At 34.5% G+C, this 21,793-nt stretch overlaps 2 protein-coding genes across 5 annotated transcripts in view; one reads left to right on the top strand and one right to left on the bottom strand.

The window, feature by feature from the left end:
• LOC140747938 (neural-cadherin) overlaps positions 1-21,793 on the bottom strand; it is a 422,123-nt gene that overhangs the window by 284,487 nt on the left and 115,843 nt on the right. The window lies entirely within an intron of this gene.
• LOC140747822 (uncharacterized) lies at positions 19,886-20,887 on the top strand. Its single transcript, XM_073080443.1, has 3 exons — positions 19,886-19,939; positions 20,206-20,355; positions 20,732-20,887. The coding sequence occupies exons 1-3, from the start codon at positions 19,886-19,888 to the stop codon at positions 20,885-20,887; spliced, it is 360 nt and encodes a 119-aa protein (XP_072936544.1).

Raw genomic sequence — 21,793 nt, 5'->3', positions numbered from 1 at the left:
AGAATTCCACATAACCCTGTGTCCCTCCCATGGCATAGGGTACCTTTTGAAGGTTTCTTCTCGTCAAAAAAAAAGTAGCGCTTATGAAAACAAAACACATTTGACAATATCTGCACAAAAGTGCAGCGTGTGGGAAATAAGAAAGTAGGTCTTAACCATTTTAAAAGGATTAGGGGATCTTGTGCGATTCCCGATTTATCTTCTTAACGACTTCCGCAATGTGACGTTCAGCGCGGGATGGCAGCTATACGACGTAACCCATCCTCACACTAACCATCGCACGTTTGTCGTCATTTTTCATCCCGACATGCATATTCAACGTAACAATAAATCATTCGGAGCCATCCTCGCGAGCCCAACGAAATAACCTACTGTCCGGACGCTAACTGGCAAAAATATTGCATATAAAACGTAAGTAAACAAACGAAACCGCCGAAATATAACGTTAATAATTACCCACCCTTTCGAGTCTTGATAAATAGCGTCATTATTATCACCAGTGCGGTGAAAAATGGTTCCTCCCTTGATATTTATTCAAATAGCTAGCCCGTGAATATTATTTTACGGGGTTCTTCACTTTTTAACTTTTCGTTGGGGAATTTTACTGCAACTATTTCACAAGTAAGACGTACTTTATTGTTCTCTATGTTCAATTCTATTAGATAACGTTTAACGAAAGTTTCCTCTATGATAAATTCGTTATTATATTTTGAATATTTAATATTTGCGCGGTGTATGCTATGCAGTGAAACAGTTTTAGTGTAGTGGTATAATATCCTTTATCTCAGGAGGTCCGAGGTTTGAATCCCTGGTACCTCATTTTTTTATAACAGACAAACAATTAACGTAACAGCGAAGCGGATGAACCGAGAAGAAGAGACTATAGCCACAACATATTTAACTCTATATATTGTAAAATCTTCCTACCTCTCTGCGCTTGCACGACGTAATAGCAATGTAATGAAATGTAATCTTGTTGATTCTGAAATAGTAGACAATAATTAGTTAACGGGGCTTTAAACAAATGGCAACAGCTTTTTACAAGAATTTTGCAATCAGCGTTAAAATGTCCAGTCTTAGAAAATATAGTTAAAGTTTTTTTGGCAGATATTTTAACTGAAATAACACAAGTCCATCGCGAGACATTTAGTAATTCCGCGAGCGGACAGACGTTGGACGGACAATGGAACTAAGCGAGTCCGTTTTGGCGAAACCCCAAAAATTTAAAGTCTGTAGCAACATAATTCACAATTGCGAGAGAAATACTGCACAGAAACATTAGACAAAGATTAATACCTGGCAAAGGTTGGCTCAAAATTAATATTAATAGCTCTCGGTGTATATTCGAATAGACACCCTTAAGCCCGCCATACACACTACGGTGCACCGGAGAGCTTTACCTCTGCAGGCACACCGTACTGTGTATAGGCAGAGACTTGTGCAGGTTTTTGAACCTGTGCAGGTAATCGACGCAAGATCAAAAATCAATATTTCATAGTCCCCAATCGATGTCGTTGCAAACAGTACTGAACACCGTAACGTCCCCATACACATGGATGTGTGGTTGACCTATACAGGTGAACCTGCACAGGTACAGCTCTCCGGTGCACCGTAGTGTGTATGGCGGCATTAGGGGCATAGAATTACTATATTCAAAATGCAATACTATCAGCACATCTTGGTGCTCGATCCCAAACAAGGTTCTGAGCAGACTATATAACATCAGGATCGAGTATTCGGTGCCAGTTTGGTATTGCTAAGAGACCGATAACTTGAAATAGCAAGATTAAATAAAAAGCATATTTTTAAAGCATATTATACTGTTTTATTCCGTTTAAATAAAACAACTCACATGCAGTAACGTATCACAGGTATTCATATTTAGAATGGATGCATCTATCAACCGGTTTTAGTCCCAAATGACTGCGAAATAACATGAGTATTTCAACAAAATGTGCGTATAAATATAAAATGCAGTTGGCAAATGTTTTAAAACATTTTTAATATATAATGATTTCAAATCGACCACATGCAAATGGGTCTATTTATCGACCGTTAAAACCATGTGACACTAACTTGTCTCATTTTCGCGGAAATATTACTCTAAGGTGGTATTACTACTTGGTGGTGGTATACTTAAGGTGCTATATTATTTTATACTATAAGGTGGTATTTCTAACCACGTGAATACACGCCCACAAGATATTTACATAATGAGTGTCAGATGTGCAGTACCTACACGAGGCAGCTTCCACAAAATTCACTAATCATTGTTTTAGACGCGGCTTCAATTAATGACCTGACATATTTCCGACCCAAATTCAATGGCGCTGTTATAACGCAATATACAAGCAACGGTATAATTGTTACAGTAAATTCTTAACACACATAACACTGAAGATAAGAACCTGTAAAATATTAATGTTCTTCATTCGGTCGCATTACTGTTCTTTATTAATTCGAATAAGTTATTCAAATTTTCATTTTCAATTTAAATTTTACATCTAATCCGAAGATAAGAAAATGCCAATTTAAAATATCAGTGTAACTTTTACTCTGAAATTTTGAAACGACAATAAAAGTATGTTTTAAAGTCACATTTCAAAGAATAACTTTACATAGATCGTGTGTACTGCATATTTTTGATTTACGTACTAAGTAAATACCACGAACAGATGTAAATTTCGCAGCAAAGTATATACATACAATTAAAAGTTATTATTCTTGTTTCTTACCTAATCTTAACATCGTAGATTCCAATCCAGTTTAATTTTAAAGCTGTAATAATAACATTTAACAAAACTTTACATAATATTACTAAAACTACATTTTAGTTGGATTTCGATATCAAAACTTCGAATAATGCGAATAGCACGATACGAGATGTAATCATAATAACTACTTGAACGAAAACACTCGACATCCGTTTACACACATAAATATAAGCAGCACATTAAAACTTTTGAATTGAATGCGCTCTCATGCGAGAAGTCGTTTCTCTAGCGTTTTGCGTAGTTACTGGGAGGGTAGTTACGTGTTGTTTATAGATGTTGGGAGTGATTTGGCGAATGTAAACTCGGGTAATGAGCCGTGACACTACCTGTGCTCGGGCGCTATTTGCTAGCTATGAGGCCAACCTTTGAGGAGGAAACCCCAGTCTCTCCCTCTTAGAAGTCGAGACATTAAGTAAGGACGATTAAATGGCTTACGCAAATATTGCTGCTTTTATACTGCCTTAAATGTCTTAGGGAGGTGACTTACTAACAACATTAAGCTGTACGGTGGTAGCCCGCAGTGACGACTTTTGCAAGAGACTGGACGGAAACTGTCGGTGGTCAGCAGTGCGATAGTCGCCGGCAACGTCCAGCGACTATTTGCGACCTACGCTGCTACTCGGGTTGCTAGATCATTTTATATAAGGTCAAAATTCAAATCATAATACTTACTGATTAGAACCATACGCTAGTCGATTTTTCCAATATTGGTTAGAAGATTTATTATCATCATACCATTTTATGTCAAACTTCAGTAAAACCAAAGTTCAAAGTAGTCAGATAGCGAACCCATTAAATTCCAATGGAACTGAACTTACAACGTTACGTAAAAGAGTCCGAGCGATGTCAACTCACAACTTTGCCCGAAAACTATCTTGTGATATTTGAAATTTCTACAGTCACAAGTCACGAGTGTCCTTAGTGGAAGTATCGAGAATAGCTTTACATAACCATATATACTGATCTGTTTCTTCCAATATGAAAGGAAATTGGAATATTCGAACTTTTAAACGAAAGTTTTTATGACTACAATGACCGAAGCTTTTTGTAAGTTTAATATTAAAAGAAGCCGGATGGCTGAAAGGTTACTTTGGTAGGTATATATTTTTAAATCTCTATCATTTATTACAAAATTTGATACTAACAGAATACTTTTCAAACTATATAATACTAAGGATTATTTGACTTATAATGGATAAGTTATGCTTTTTATTATCAACAAATCTCAAAATATGGAGCTTTGACCCAAGACATAACCAAGATATTCAAGATTCGTATAGTTTAAAAGTTGGCCCAAGTTATTTAGATGGAACTTTCGCATTATTAAGCCAAGTTCGTGAAACTGCCAACTTGCAACACTTAGAGGTAGATGTAAACAAGATTAGAAATCTCCATTGTAATTACAAAATGAACCCTGTTAGCGACATATTAAACAAGGTAGTGTTGTCCGTGTATCAACAGCGCTCTAATCCCATCAGCTTGACATAATAACATCCCCTAAACATTCTGTAATCAATCAAAGGTAGGCCCACAGTTTGATTATTTTCAGCAAATTGTTCCATAATTTAGAACACAACAATAGTTTAATTACAGAGCGGAAATTACAGGAAGTTATTTGTGTATCTCATCAGCTGTGACCGCAAAATAAATATTACGCTAACTCAATACACAGGAATATCGATTATATGAAATTTGCCCAAACGTTACGGCTATTGATTTAATGACAATTATTACCAGTTCACTTAATTTGATATTATTGAAATTAAGTACTTGAAAATTAGTGCGATTTAGTGTATTGATTGTTTCTATTATTATGGCTATAGGACACTTCAATACGGGTATGGTAGCACTTACAACTATCCTTCTATTTGTCCCATATCAAAAATGTAGCGGATCTATAATTATTCCGGAGGTCCTTTGCGGGCATCAGTTAACGAAGTTTCGGACCCGTCTGAAAGTTCTTTATTGTTTCACCCGCGTGAAATTTGACATTACCATCTGATGACTCTGATGATGTCTTATAATTTGTTTCAGAGCAAATTAACGATTAAAGTGATAAGTAAAGATTTCGATTTAAAATTTCTCATACTATTCGTCGTCAAATCGGTTCTAAGCTGACAATCATACGTGGAGTGGAATCATACGTTAGAAAAAAGGAAACGCACATTATTTTATACAAAACTACGGATTCCATGAGTATACGGTTTGGAAATTGCGATAAGGCATTTAAGGCACTTAGCCACCAGTGATCACAACTAGAGCTAGAGTTTTAAGATAATAGAAGATAGTGGGTCAACTCAACAGGCACCACCGCTACACTTGTTTCTGCCTTATTATTTGCACTGTAGTGCGCTATGCTCTAATGTAAAGGGCCCAATATGAAATAAATATTTATACGAGGCATTTTGAGTTAGTCGTTAGAGATTAAAGAACTAAGTTCTATCTAACATCAGATGGGCTGCCCACCCGCTTGTAATTGTTATATTCTGTAAAAGTCGTGGACGTAGTATCTCATAATAAAATCATGACGTCAACCAAATAATATAATAGTTTGACATAAAAGTAGGTCGATCAGTATTCCAATAAAACTTGTATATACCTAAAAACAATTGATAATAGTTGACCTCAAACTTCTATGTATTCGTACTTGCACATATCGCTCAATATAAACGTTTTATTTATTGTACCAGTATAATATGATTTATCATGTTTCTCCTTAACATTCGAAATTACAATAGAAAAGGTCAAAACATTCAATAAGTATAGCAGTATCGAACATAAAAATGTATATTATATCAATACATTTACGCATAATATATTAAATATAAAATGTATTTTTTTTTCCATTTTATAGTAGAAGTAGAAAACGAGCATGAATTCCTTATAAGTTAAGTGGCTACTGCAACTCATGGACATACAGAGAAAATTATCTAGAAGAAAGATCTAAATCGGAACGCCTCGGGTTAGTATGTCTCCCATACCACATATTATACATTCAACCCTCCGAATTTCGTTCCGTCTGACATTTAAGCAAATAAATTACTTTCTAACTACTAACATTTCAAACAGATCTCTGTGATGCATTAAACAAGGATTTGTCTTAGTTTCTTTCAGCCAAGTTGTACACGGCCTCCGTCTCCCCGACCGCAGCGAACGTGTTAAGATGGCTGACACAAACATTTAAACAAACTTGAACAGTTTTAATTGAAGCACCCCTCGTGATGGGTAGGGACGGGGCACTCGGTTACTACAAAACTATCTCGTGCCTTGTGTTTGCCACTAACTAAATTAGATCGAGAGTACACTATGTACTCAATTCATAAAGGAACTTCTGTTACGACTACGTTTCAGGTAATGACTGTTAGTTCTGAGGCTGTAATTACGGTTAGTAAACCGAAAAGAGCCGAAGTTCCCTGCGGTGGGTTTACATTTCGAGACTTTATTAGTTAATTTCGGAATAGGCTTTTGAAATAAGCTTAATAATTGGGAATAGTCAACATTGTTTCGAATATCTGTACGAGTTTCTGAAAACCGCTGCGGATCCAATTAGTATTTGGCTTTAGGAATACATTTAATAATTGCGTCTTAACAGCAATATTCTGAATATGTGTATGTGTCAGACATAGGGTCCTAGAAGTCAATACAAATGTACCTAATTAGTACCTGTGCTTTGGTTTCCTTGCACATAGAAAATAATATGAACTTGTGTAATTGACTTTATTCAATAAACAAGAATTTTATAATTGTATTATATAATAAAATATATAATGTATGATTAACAAACTTATTCTGATTTCGACTAGAATAACACAGTGCAGACTATTAAAGTTTCTAACTGATTTTCCTTGACCCAAGGGAAAACAGTTTATCATAACAAAAATATTGTTATTATCGTTGGCATTGTTTCCGTAAACATTTCAGCTCCAATACGGATATAATACTATGGGTTCGCAAATATTATCACACATCATATCCTTATCAGAAACAATTATGTGTTTGTTGTACAAATATTTGCTCTCGCCGAGATTTGAAGTGGTTCCTACGAGTAAAGTCAAAGAGTAGTTTGGATACCACTACGACTTCATTTTGCCAAACCAATATAAGTATTGTAAGAAAGACTTCCAAATACTGTGGTCATATATTAAAACATATGTGTTCTATGGGCACAACCCCAACACCTAAATTCTGGTTTGAAGGGAGAAAGACTTACAAGAGGCTTTCCAGTTTGATCGTTGGTTGCAGGTAGCAACGCATCGCATCTGTGACCGACCTCAAGTAGTCCTACTTGAGGTCGGTCACAGATGCGATGCGCCGAACTTCTAGTCCGCTCTGAAGTTGCGCGCAGGTTTATTTAGCATATACTCCGTAACGTAAGGCCACATTAACGCAGCTATGTACCCGTGGGCGAGAGCGGGCAGCGGAGGGTGCCGGTGGGGACCGGCGCTGTCTTCGTCACGCTAATATTTACAATTTGCTATTGCGACGGAACTCGTTTCTATATTCGAAGTGGACTAGCAGTTTGGCGCGGACTCCTAACTGTTTACCACTAACCATTAGATGGTAAAAGCACGTTAGCTACTTCCGTTCCTAAAAAATCGTATCTCCAAAATAAATGCTGTACCAGCACCAATAATTAGGATAAATTCGAAGAAGTGTCGGAACGTCGATAAATCGCTAACAAAACGTTTCGCGGAACGCCCCACCTATTCGCAATCTGGCGCTTTGTAACTTTCCCGGTTTAAATAGGGCGACGATCAATCTTGGGACCATTATCATCCGCCAAGATTTATACAGGCCGCGTAAGTGTTGTAAATATAACTCAAAAGTGAACTCCAATATATCATAACAGACTCCTTCGGTAATATTTGGCGAACAATTAACCGTCGTCAAGCGTGTTACTGCCCCACTGCTGGGCACTGGTCTTCTCTCAAAACGAGAATCCTTTACACTGTAGACCACTAGGCTGGTCCAAGTGCGAATTGATAGACTTCACACACCTGAAGATTTTTTTTTTCAAAAAAGAATGTTTTCAGGATTTTTTGATTAAACAACGTGCTCTTTATTAGCAAGCATCGAACGGCGCTTTATAAATAGACTCATTTGTAATAAGCGTATATTTTTATAAGCGTTTCTAAGAAATAACTTCGTTTCCCTCCTACGATCAGATTAGATCGGATAAGTATAATATAAGCGAGCTCTGATAAAAATTAAAAATGTTTTATGTGTCTTTGTCAGATTAATTCCCGAAGAGAATGTGCTCAGCATTTTCAGTAATTTTCCAAAATTCGATTTCTAAAATTTGAATCATAATAACATATAATTACTTATGAATACTTATAAAAAGCATATTGCTTAAAATTTCACAGAAAAGGCGTAAAATTACAGAGATTAGAGTGTAAAATTACATCAACATAAAGAAGTGCTATAACTTCCATACAACAAAAAAAACTACTCGCTATAAATCCACATTTATTTTGTAGTTGGATCCAAAGTTAAAAATCCCGTTATCAGACTCCGGTAAAACAAGTGAAGTTATTACGTGAAACTTTTTAATATCTGATATTTGTGACCCGAACTTTTTATAATTACTTTTTTGTGTTCTGTTCAATAAATTCTTACTCTTTCGTGGGAGTTAATGTGGTTCTTAAGAAATAAATTCAGATAATGATAAGTCAGAAATACTGCGGAGATTATCCGCCGTACAAAGCTCCAAATTGAAGATATATTTTAATGTTCATATAATGTAAAAACGGTACCACTAACCGCTGGAAAATATTAAGGCAATGTTAATGTTCTTTTCTGAAAATTGAAATAGAACTTACTACACTGTTTGTAGTAACATTCTCGTAGAACGTTTTTGTCTTTTTGTCATTTTATTAAGCAATTTAAAAACACTGCCAATGTCATGAATGTAACGTATTGTTTTACAACCAAATTTATTTTTCATGCTCTCATATCGAAAAACTAACCTAAAAAAATATGAATTCCAATAACAATGCTGACAAAATGTCATTAATACTACTGTGTGTAACTATGATGTTTTCGTTAGTTTAAAAGCGACATCAATTGAAGGCGGACTAAAACATAATGGTTCTGTTTTGCGATTTGGCTGCTGAACCCAAAATACAATGTGCAGTATGCTCCTATATACGACTTAGAATCATAGACTTATTCTTATAAAACCTTGTATTTGTTCAAGGACATTATATGACAAGTCAACCTTATATATGACAATGTGTATTCGATTATTCTTTGAAACTCAATAAAGCTATGGTAGGTATTTCACTACGAGGCTCAATACTTACGCAATACGCCTCCAAAAAAATTAAAGGACGCGTCCTTCTTATGCTATGGACCGAAAAATCCAGTTTGAGATCTCATTGTCCGTAGCAATTTCGCAAATAGCGAGAGCCCTAAAAATATAAACAGATATAGGCTACCCACACCCAAAGCGGGCGAGAATGGGAACTATTCCAACATTCCGGAGGTTAACACCGGAATGTCTACTAAATTGAGGTGACCAATCAACGTCTATATTACTCTCTATTGTAATTGCTTTATGGAATGCGCGGGTCTAGTATATTAAGTGGTTTTCGATTATTGAATTTAATTAATAGGGTGATAAAACAGGTGATATTTTACACATTATGAGTATTAATTTCAAAATATCGCACGTTCGCAGTAAACAAATTTCTTTAATGAACCTCTGATTCATGCTCATAGTGGTATTCGCAAATGAACCATTTAAAGGCGAAAACTGCTTTAATGCCACTTTATCAAATGTATTGCTCGGTGTTCCTTCAAAATGTAAGATTCTATCATTATAGGAAATAGAAACGTAAGTGCGAATAGGTCAGATTGCGGCAATCAAAACAAAGTTAAATCGATAAAAGGAATCCAAACACTCGAATGGAAAGTAAACACAGGGCGCTTCAGGAAGTCGCGGGCGGATCCACTTCACTCGCACACTTCCATTTCGACAATAAATGAGTTAATCAACACCGAGCACGCTCTATCAAGAGAGACGCGAACGCGAAAAATATGGATGAATTTTTTGAGAAATTTCAACGATATATTATTTAGGAGATAACACGCCTTCATGCATACAATGCTTCACGAGTTGAAAATTTCATAAAAGAACTCCGAGATATCACGTATAACGTATTATTATATTCGTCTGCAGTAATTTCATTCGATATTTTACCTTTATTATAAAGTAAAGTTAAGTTGTTCGAAAACATGGCTATGTAAGGACTTTTGAGTCGTTTTTGAAGAAAAGAAAAGAGGTATTTTCCTTCATATATTTTCAAAGGGCGGTAATAGTACTTTTGATTCAATTGTTGCAGTACACGCATCATACCAATTTATGTTTAATAGCGAAATTATTTTACCTGTTGTTTCAAAGGTATCCTAACTTAGTTCCCTATGATTCAAGTATTGCACGAGAAAGAACACCGAACAAGAAGACGGAAGATGGAATTAACGGACGGACGAAAGGCACAAACCCATTTCTTAAGATATACCTCCCATTAACATCTTCACACGCGGTAAGACACAATTCGTCACTAAAAACAATTCCGAACAAAATTAATGTAGCTCTAATATTCTTTTACTAAATTAACTTAACATAAAGCAACATCAATCATACGCTGAGGAGCAGTGTTCCGCGCCGCCGACACTGGCGACACCGCCATTCATCACACTTCGAACACTCTAAGTGCTTTAGTGTTGCGAATAACATAAGGTTGTATACACAAGTAGGTATACCTCGATATAAAGAAAAATCTCAATCATTTAGTAATGATTTTGGATAAATGAGCTTCTGACCACCTGTGGCTACCCGCAACAGCAAAATATACACTATGTCATGGTATTTTTTTATAAGCATCAATCGTCATCAACCCGTCACTGTCCCACTACTGGGTACGGGTCTCATTTCAGAATGAGAAGGATTAGGCCATAGTGCACCGCGCTGGCCAAGTGCGTATTGGTGAACTTCATACACTTGATTTTTTTGATGTGAAACATCTATAGCCGCACGTAAAACCGATTTCTGGCGTGGCGACGCATGCCGTGGCGCACGCTATACGATGGTATATATATACAGTCTATATGCAGTAGTGTGTACGGTGTGGCGCCATGCGCAATCGATTTCAATAAATAGTCATCGTTATCTGGAAAAAAATCGTAATATTTTATTTTATCATTATGACATATTTAGTTCCTATCACAATATGTTCTTTTCTGCATATTACTTTAACAAAATAATGTCGATGTTTCACATCTGCCAGGCGTCCCGTGACGGCTCACATTTTTTTTATAAATCTTTCATGTATGCAGGTTTCCTCACGATGCTTTCCTCCACCTTATAGCAAGTGATTATCAATTTCGAATATGCACATTACTTTGAAAAATCAGAGGTGCCTGGGATTTGAACCTCCGACCCCTCGATCAAGAGGCCGAGTTTCAACCATTAGGTTGTCACTGCTTATTAGCATCAATCATACGCGGAAAAGTAGTACTCTGCACCGCTGACACTGAGGACACCGAATTCATCATTTCGCACTGTAAGTGCTCTAGTGTTGAGTAGATCACACCCACTTCATCATAGAGTATTCATGGTGAAGTGCGTTGTAATTATTTAGTGTACGATTGGACGTATTATCCCATATCGATTAGATTATTTTAATAATAGTTATATTTGCACTGATGTTAAATGTTCTGTACTCGTACCATAAACAAAACGCACAGCTCACGTGAAACTTAAGTGTGTCGGTCGTTTACAATGAAGAAAACAGAAGTACCTACCTATATACTGTAAGAGCCAAAATTGAGCCCATCGAATTCGGTAAGGCTAAGAAAAAAAACGGAAACTATCAAAAACATATTCGTTTAGGTTTTTGAAAAGACCTACTCGTAAGAGTAAGACGAAGGATTCATTTAAAGTAAGAAGTGACGTGGAATACTTTCCTCAATGCTTTATATACAAAGACCTAAGTAGTACTTGAAATTTCTCGAAAAACAATTTTAAGCCGAAATGTAAGCTCTACCATTTTAATAAACATTTCTTCGAACTCCCTCAAATGTGTAGGTTTAGGAACTGAATAAAAGCTTCGATGTATAATAATACGTTTTAAAAGGAATGCGCTAACGGAATACATCTCGGAAATAATCATATGAAGTAAGAAATATATGAACACACTTATACTTAGGATAAATAGAATCTTATTCTCAGAAAAACCCGAACCAAAGGTTCGTGGGTACGTATATAAGAAAGATATTTATTATATAATGAATGATGATCATATTTATAAAGTATCTTTTATATGCCCTAGTGTATGGATTCATGAGTATTCGTTAATAACATTTCAAAGGAAAGAACAATATAGGCGCCACAAGACGCTGACGTAATCACATGAGTCTGAAGTAGTAAAAATAGATCGTAATCACGTCGTATTTTCGTATAAAAATAAATATGTTGGTATCAAACAAAGCCAGACCTAAGTGGATAATTGGACATGACCTAAGCACATAATAGGTAGGCTTCGAGACAAGATGAAAACTAAGAGAGCCGTCTGTCGCGATGGAAACGATCTTTATTCGACACAAGCCCTTGATTACAGATGTGATAACCGATCGCCGGCGTTATATAAAATATTTTATCGCTCTAATATATATCTAAAAAACCTACGGAAGATAGAAGGAAGTACGCTAAAAGACGAGAAAATACTTTATTTGAGACCTTCCGTGAAATCCCAAGTTGATGACTTCTCAATGTTATGGAAAAGATATTTTATATTTTCGTAGATGAATTTAGCGAAAAATATTTACAAATATGCAACGACGTTTGCATACATTAAATTTTATTATAAAGCTGACTTCAACAGTGTCGATCAATTGTGCAATTTCCCTAATTTCCTTCACTTTGTAAAATTCCACACTATCGCCCAATAGCATAATTTTGATCACTACGTTATCCGCTGATCACATAATAAAGGAATTCATTGTGTCTACAACTACAACACGCTCGAACCACTTAAGCGGGGTTATTGAAATAAACGGGTGTATCAGGATGTCGGCACATTAAAATATGTAAACTACGCCACACTACCCGCCAGAATGGGCTGGTTCGGTCGGAAATATGACGTGAACCCTTCTTCGGAACCGACAGCGGTCGGCGCGAAGCAATGAGGGCATGCCATATTAGGTTCGCATCCATCCAACCCGGCACAAACACGTCTTTATCAAGCCGTTATTAAATTCGGCAGCTGTAGGCTGACTAAATTGATTTCGCACGATTGCTCCAGAAAAATACTCAAATGTACTGATTCTGAAATGTGTTTTTGATGTGAAACATCTATAGCCGCACGTAAAAAAGATTTCTGGCGTGGCGACGCTTACCTTTAACTACATAGACAAATGTTCTATAAGGGACAGAGCTATTAGAACAATGTGATAAAAAAAGACAACTAGTGTTTGACCTTGCGTTTTAAGTGTACGCAAACGTAAATATTGACAATGGAATATAGTGACCAATGATTACTTCAGTCAAAACGGGACATCGATTTTTTTATGTCAAATACTTTTTACTTGAAAAAATATAGTTAAAAATAATAAAAAACACGATTTTATGATAAAATTAACTAAAAAGTAGAAAATAATTTTCAATCTAGGAATCATTTAAGGAAAAGTAAATAGTATAATTGTGCAAAAAATGTGGGGCGCTTTATGAAAACTGATAAATGGAGCACCCCATGTTTTTTTCATAATTATAATATTTACTGTTACTTAATTGACAATGGCAACGGTTCATTTCGGAGACAACGGCACGAAGCATCGAAAAAAGGGACTGTCCCGTTAAAAACGGGACGTATGGTGGTTTTCCCATTGATACGCATGCTTGTCAAAGACAATGAAATAATGGAACAGAAGGTAAAAAATGTCCAAAACTGTCGATAATAGTTTTAGTACATCGTTTACGTAGAAATGTTATAGTACAGTTTAACTAAATAAATTATTATTATATAAATATATAATTTGAAAGAATGTATCTATACAGATGTATCGACTGGTTTAAAATATACGATTTAAAAATTGTTTATATTTATTATCATAGATTAGTAAAGATTACTCACTCCTAACAAGAAAATGTACCCAGTTTTGAGAATTGAAATAGTTGCGTAAAAAAGTTTTGCCAAGTCTCCGTGCTAAAATGTCCCTAAAATATTTGAAATAATTATTTATTTTTTTTTTTTTTTTTTTTTTTTTATTATTTATTTATTATGTAAATTACGCAGTATTAGTTATTTATTTGTAAATTTTCTCTAAAAATGTTTTTATTTGTCAAGAATTAAAAAAAAGAACTTACTAATCCAAGAGAAGCTACCACCAGATACGGAACAACAATAGATGCTGTATTTATTAGATATCTTGATAATGTTATGTCCAATACTTTTGTAACATACTTCAGTTACCATCGACCAATTGTCACAGTAATACCGTCCTCAGAGGCAACATCGAATATAACTATTACCGAAGTCACTGATTAAACGAATTAAGTAGTCACGATTTGAAATAAATTCGTAAATTTTTGTATTTAATGAAAATAAATGTCTATTCAATAAATAGTCATCGTTATCTGGAAAAAAATCGTAATATTTTATTTTATCATTATGACATATTTAGTTCCTATCACAATATGTTCTTTTCTGCATATTACTTTTACAAAATAATGTCGATGTTTCACATCTGCCAGGCGTCCCGTGACGGCTCACATTTTTTTTTTTATAAGAGAAGTTAATGATGCAGTCCACGTAATGGTAAGTTAAATAAGCATAACCAAAGGCAGGCAGGATTAAGAGTTTTACCTGAGTTGCACCTGAAGACTAAGTTGGCACACCTCATATAAGTGTCTGACTTTCGAATTAAAGAGTACTTAACTATTGTAACTAACTAAGAATCCCTGTGGCATAGTCTCCGAAGCCGAACCGCGAAGGGCTCTATTACCTTTACGGAAAACCGATATAATTTATGCTATACATGTAAAAATGCAGAGAAAAGAACACAACGTGCAACTCGTGTGAATATTAATCTAGCATCGATTAATAAGAGTGAAGTGACGTCAGTGTAATATATCACTGATAATAACGCGAGCTAGCGTAGTAAAGAACCGAGGAGATAATGTTCTATGCTAAAGCATCGTGTGAGATACGAGTAGACGTACCTAATAACGCACAAGACCATTATGTGAATACTTTACGTTGTTATTTTATCACAAGTTTCGTAAGTGTCTTTAGACATCTTTAAAGTTAAACGGTTTAGCTCACGTGTACTTTGCAACCAGAAAAATTGTATTATGGAGAGTGAAAAATAAATACTATTATGTACAATGATTCTATAACTCGGTTTATCATCTGAAGTTGTAGAATACCTATGTTTCTTAGACTAAAATATAGTCATCATCATCATCAACAACCCATTACTGTCCCACTGCAGGGCACGGGTCTCTTCTCATAATAAGAAGGATTAGACCATAGTCCACCGCGCTGGCCAAGTGCGTATTGGTAGACTTCACATACCTTTGAGATTTTTTTTTTTATAAATCTCTCAGGTATGCAAGTTTCCTCACGATGTTTTCCTTCACCATTTAGCAAGTGATAATTAATTTCTAATACGCACATAACTTTGAAAAATCAGAGGTGCGTGCCTAGGATTTGAACCTCCTTAAATATAGTTATAATACATAATTTTCTTATTACACGCTTTATATTAGCTTCACTTGTATGTTTGTCAGTGAGTAACTCCGTTTTTCAGTAGAAAGAGATCAACATAAATCCTTATCTTACCCTGCATGTATGAATGAATAAAATAGAATACCGAAAGTTTTTTAGTTGATTTTAACATAAAAGCGTGTTTTTTAGTTTTTTGAACTATATTTATTTTAAGCTTGTATTTGATATAGTTGCATAGGAAATAACAGGTTATTGCCCTATAAACCTAGAGCGATCGAGAGCACGCAGATGTAAGATATGACCTATAAATCACATGGCTATCTTGGCATAAATTAATATAGAACCCTTATTGATATATTCATACATACCGCCCTATGATTAGTAGTTATACATATGATTAGTAGTTAAAGCAATGTTTTTGGGATATTAAAAGAGTTATAGATTTTTTATATAAGTGACTTCCTTGGAAAAGATATATAATGTACGTAATAAACCTCATAGACTTTTACCGTTACATAAAAATGTGACTATAAGAAGACTATATTAGATTATAGGTAGTTAAAACATCGATTTATGCCTAAAACATAATACGTAATAATGTTAAAGTCAGAATATACTCCAAACTCTCAGTAAGGCCACATTCTAAAATCAAATTATTAATCACCACACTACACGAGTGCGTGGGTGTAGTATTTGAAGCTTCGCAATGAAATTATAGTTCATCGAAGATAACAAGATTTTCCAGACCTAATAAGGACGTGGCCTACTTAGCCTCTGAGGGAAGCAAGTTATTATATTAGAGTTAGAATAAGTTCCGTTTTGTTACCTTCAAGTTTAAATTCATAAGGTAGAATGGAAACTTGGATACTTTGACGAGACTAATAAGATTGCTTTTATCAAAAGCTAGTTAAACGGAAAATTATAATTTGTTGCTTAATTACATGAAAGAGTACTAACTAGTATTCCGATATAATAAATAATTTCAATTATTCTGAAGAGCTTCAAAGGTAATGGAAATACGATTTATTGTAAAATTGAAATAAAATCGTTTCATTAATAGATATTGTAAAATTTATTTAGCGCGTCGAAGTCATCAAAACGAACAGATGACCCATAATGTGAAAACGCATTAAGCCATCATCATCGTGGCAACGAGGTCATCTGAATAAAGTACTAATGATGGGACAAAATAAAAATTCTCTCTTTTTATGAAAATATTTGTAATTTAAAAAATGGGACGACCTTACTTTCGTCTCTACGTTTACGTTCTATAATGTGACATTAACATTTTATATTATTAATAATGTATATATCAAAACATTATGTATATTTATAAATATAAATAAAATTGGAGTATCTGTTTTTACCCGACTGCCAAGGAAGGGTTATGTTTTTCGCGCGTATCTTGTATGTTTGTCTTTCTTTATTTGATCCGATCTAATAAACGGCTGGATGAATTTCAACAGTTAAGGTGTCATTATATTTGTCTCAATGACCCGAGTGTCCTTAGATAGGTGTTAGAAAAAGAAAAACAAAATGGCGGATTTTTGGCGCGAAATAGTAACACATTAAAAAAAAAAGTTAACCAAACCTATCGAGTAGGGTATCAAATGAAAGGAAATTAAACGGAGATTATAAAAACATATTTGTATATATATAAAACAGCAAGGTGACTGACTGACTGACTAACTAAATTACTTTTTAATTTTTCAGAAATCAACGTACAGCCTAAATCAAGGACCTTACAGTCCTGTAATTTTGCACATAGGTTCTCTATATAGCGTGAATAAGTACTAAGAAAGGCCTTTTGGAAATTCTACCCTTAAGAGTGTAAAATAGGGGAAAACAGTTGTTTTTAAATCCTTTAATTTTGAAGCAACTACTATAAAATTTTGTATTTGGCTTTCTGAATAGGAACAAGGACGCACTAATTTATCCCCCTCCGAAAAATCAACCCCGTAGAGGGTAAAATAAGGGTTAAAAGTTCATTTGAACAATCTTAAATTTTGAAGCAAACACTATGAAATTTTGTATCAGGCTTGTTGGATAAAAATAATAAATTCTACCTCTAACGAGGTAAAATAATGACCGAAACTTTGATTTACTGCAGTTATATAATTTATAGACCGTAAATGGTGGATTTTTTCGCGAAATAGTAACACGTTTTAAAAAAAGTTAACCAAACCTATCGAGTAGGGTGTCAAAATAAAGGAATTTAAGAGGAGATTACACATACATTACATAATTTATCTTATATATAAAATTCTCGTGTTAGTTACCGTACTCGTCCGAAACGGCTTCACCGATTTTTACCAAATTTTATATACATATTCAGTATGTCTGAGAATCGGCCACTATCTATTTTTTTACCCCTAAGTGATAAGAGTTGTTCACCCTTAACATTTTTTTATTTATATGGCAACACAACGTTTGCCGTGTCAGCTAGTACATATACATTCGTATATACACATCGGGATGACTGTCTGACTAAATGAGTGAGTTGCTGTGCCAGAGATCAATGCAAAGGGAAACCGCTGAACTTAAGCGTGCTGGAATTTTACACATAGGTTCTTTATATAGCGTAAATGAGCACTACGAGGATACAATAGGATAATATTGTTTGAACATTTTTTGTTTTTGAAGCAGACACCTACTTTGAAACTTTTGTATTTGGTTTTCTGGATAAAAATAATGAAATGCCTATTTCACTGCTTTTGGAAATTCTATTTCAGCCTTTTTGATGCAGTCGGGTTTTTGATTTTTAAAATTAATTACTTGTTAATATTGGAATAACCGCTTTTTACTACATGCATATGAATATACATACGGTACATACACCAAAATAACATTTTTTATTTTTTTTGTGTCTGTCCGTCTGTTTGTCTGAACTTTTATTGGCAGGTAGCTGATGTAATAAGGAGGGCACAACTAGTATAACATAATATAACAACATTTTCAGGGACTTAAAATGAAAAAAAAACATGCGTAAAAAAAAAATATTATAGCCCGAATTTATATAAGTACCTACTAATATCCTTGAACTATACCGAGCGGTAACATTGAAGCAGGAAATTAAATTTCGCTGTAACAAAGAACATTATTATAGATAACATCAATATTTTGTTACTCCTTTAATCTAAATCTCATATGTAATGTACATTTATATTGAACGTACACGTTTATACATGTGCAAAGAAAATCGAGTATTTAAGATGAGGTACGAAATATTCGTTTTTATATTGTTTTTACTTCGAGTGGGACTAAGCCAAACAACTGTCCAAAACTTCGTAAGTACTATTTAACTTTGTCACAGTTACCTAATCTTCAACATGTTTCTATATTTTGTTTGTAACTTGGATACTTTGGACGAATTACATTACAACATTAACGAGAATCAAATCAAAAGTTGTTTTGTGATCAGTAAACTTGAGCTATTGTTTATATATCAAATATTTGATAACTGTAATCTAATAATTCCGCGATTTATTAGCTTTTAAACGTGTTATTGGATGTTGAAAATTATAGCTAAAGCCGTAACATAGCTTTTCTTTTTCTTTCTTAGAACTCTAGATTTAGTTTAAAGTGTTAGAAATCAAGTTATATTTGACTTTAAATAAATAATCCACAATAACCAATTTTTACCTGCCAAAGTCCGAAATTTGTAAATTGCCTAATTGCCTAATACCTAAATAATACCTAAATTGTTAACATTTGTATTTTGATATTGAGTTGGTTAGGAGATGTCCACGTCTAGCAGTGACCATATACCACCAGATGCACTACAAGCTCGCTTCTTAGTTAAGTCAGTAAAAATACACAGCAAGCGAAGCCTCAAGTAAGCAAGTTTCATAGCAAAAGAATTCTAAGCTGAAGCAACACGATTATGGCTATGTTTTCTCCTCACCACTATGTAAGGCCTGGCGCATGTTCCACCACGTTACTCATTAACGAATTGCTTTAAAACGATAACTTTAAATATTTATTGGTTTTATGCACACCCATGAACAAACTTTAATCAATAGATTGATTGATTGGCGACGTCATGAACAATTTTCTGCGTCAGTTACCATAACAGCGCAAGTTTCCAATAAAGTAAAATGTCATTCGCAATTGACGTACATTAAACCGTTTAAAATTCAGTATTGCATCGCTCCAGCCCTATCGGTATTGCAGTTAGCAATTTAATTTAATAGAGCTACGATAAAGAGTTTCCAAGTCTCTACGGACTCGAAAGGTAGCGATGGCCTATAAAAATCAATCTTTATTTCTTTTGGTGAATAACCTCAGGGCCCTTATAAGTGGGAGTGGCTGAAATATGAAACCTGTACAGGACCGAAAAAGGGTGAGTGCGGCACCGTACGTGTTGAAAACACACATAACATGTCCGACGTTATTTATACTCTGGATATTGCAAAAGATTGCCCCGTCACGAAGGTGAGTTGTTTTGTATGTTTTAGCAATATGAAACACGCATTATAATGGAGTTTTTAATAAGTAGATAACTAAAGTTTAATGTAGCTAAAATCAAATTATTTTTTTTTTTTTTTTAAATCCGCCACTCAAAGATTTTATCATTTGAGGATACAGACACCTAACTTTAGAAGAAATAAGAAAACTATATTTAACTAAAATGCTATTTTCTATGTATTTTTCTGTTTGTTCATGTTAACAACCAACATGTATATTTTTTTATTTTACAGGCTAAAATCACCATTAGCACATTACACAACAATGGTAAAACAGCTAACAAATTATGGACCTACCGTTTAGATAAACCCTGCCAACATTTCGTGTTAGGACCACTACTCGTAAACGCGTTCAACTTGAATAACAGATGTAGGATAAACAAAGTGAGAATTTTTCAATATAAATGTTAATAGGTAAATAGATACGTTTGCGAAACTAAACTAACCAACCATTTGAACAGTTTGTGATTCGATTCCGGCGGCACCACCGCCACACCTATTTCTGCTTCATAACAGCAGTGTTAAACGCTGCTGTGTTTTGGTTTGAAGGGTAAGGGAGACATACTTTTCCGAGGCGTTCCAGCTTAGTCCTCAGGGGTAGCGGCGCATCTATGGCCGACCTGATGTAGGAATATCTAATCCTATCTGGGGTTGATTACAGATGTTCATGTGCGGCAGTAGCCACTTACCATTAGGTGGATTGCATGCTCGTTACTACTCCTATATTGTATAAAAAAACAACCATAATATACATTTACAGGGCCACTACGAAATACATGTAAACATGGACGAATTGTCGACTAAGTTTCTGGGCTCCAGTTTTTTCTACGGCAGCTACGCATTCAAAGTAATGGCATTCAACGCTGAGAACAACTTTTTCTGTCAGTCCTCAGTAATGGTGATTAAAAAATCCTAACATTGGATTTAAACAGAATCGTAACCCGGCTTACTGTGGAAATTATTTTAATTAGTTACTTACAAACAAAAGAAAAATAATAAACATGTTTTGTCGTAAAAATAATTCATTTTGCTTATGAACAAAATTATTAGGCTATGTATACCCAATTACCCATATAAATAAATGTTGGTGCTCTGCTCACAATCCATTGTTAAATCATCCTTTGTTATTCCGCTACATCCTATAATCCTTCCTTACCTTATACTAATACAGTCGGCTAAAATAAATCCGAGTCTGTTTCCTATTGGTTTTATTTTCCCACTCAATTAATCAATTAAGCTCGTGAAACACGTAGTGTGTGTATGTGTAGATAACACACACAGACACACTCAATGTTTTTGATCAAAATAACAAAACTAAGTATTTTTATATATATATATATATATATAGACGAACAAAATATTAGCGAATCTTGTTTTACATAAATTCTAATTAAAAATCCAGTAATTACTTGCTCGCAGCGCTACTCCCAAATGTCCTTCAGTATTTTCACCTATCTTTGCCCGCTTAGTAACAACTAATAATACTAATATAAATAATAACAACTGCACCAGATCTCAGAATACTTAGACTTACTAATAAATTTCAAATAAGAGAGAAGTCTTACTTGACAATAATTACAGATGCAAGATGTGTTTAAATATCACTAATAACATTGTTTCTATAAAATTAAAACCGATATTACGGTGGGTCTACTAATATTTTAAAGTGTCTTACTATTTTCTAGTATAAAGATAATTTACAATGAACTTTAATATGATTTGGTTTATTTTAAGATTCACCCATTTTCAGAGAGACCAAATTCAAATGCAGAACTGGCAACGAAGTTTCAGCTAATATTATTCGATATTCGCACGTAATATA

This window comes from Epargyreus clarus, unplaced genomic scaffold (genome assembly GCF_041222505.1).
Source record: "Epargyreus clarus isolate Ecla_fem2 unplaced genomic scaffold, WU_Ecla_fem_2.2 ptg000015l, whole genome shotgun sequence".
Classification (NCBI taxonomy): Eukaryota; Metazoa; Arthropoda; class Insecta; order Lepidoptera; family Hesperiidae; genus Epargyreus; species Epargyreus clarus.
The sequence above is the reverse complement of the archived record's forward strand: the minus strand, read 5'-3'. Positions and strand labels throughout refer to the sequence as shown.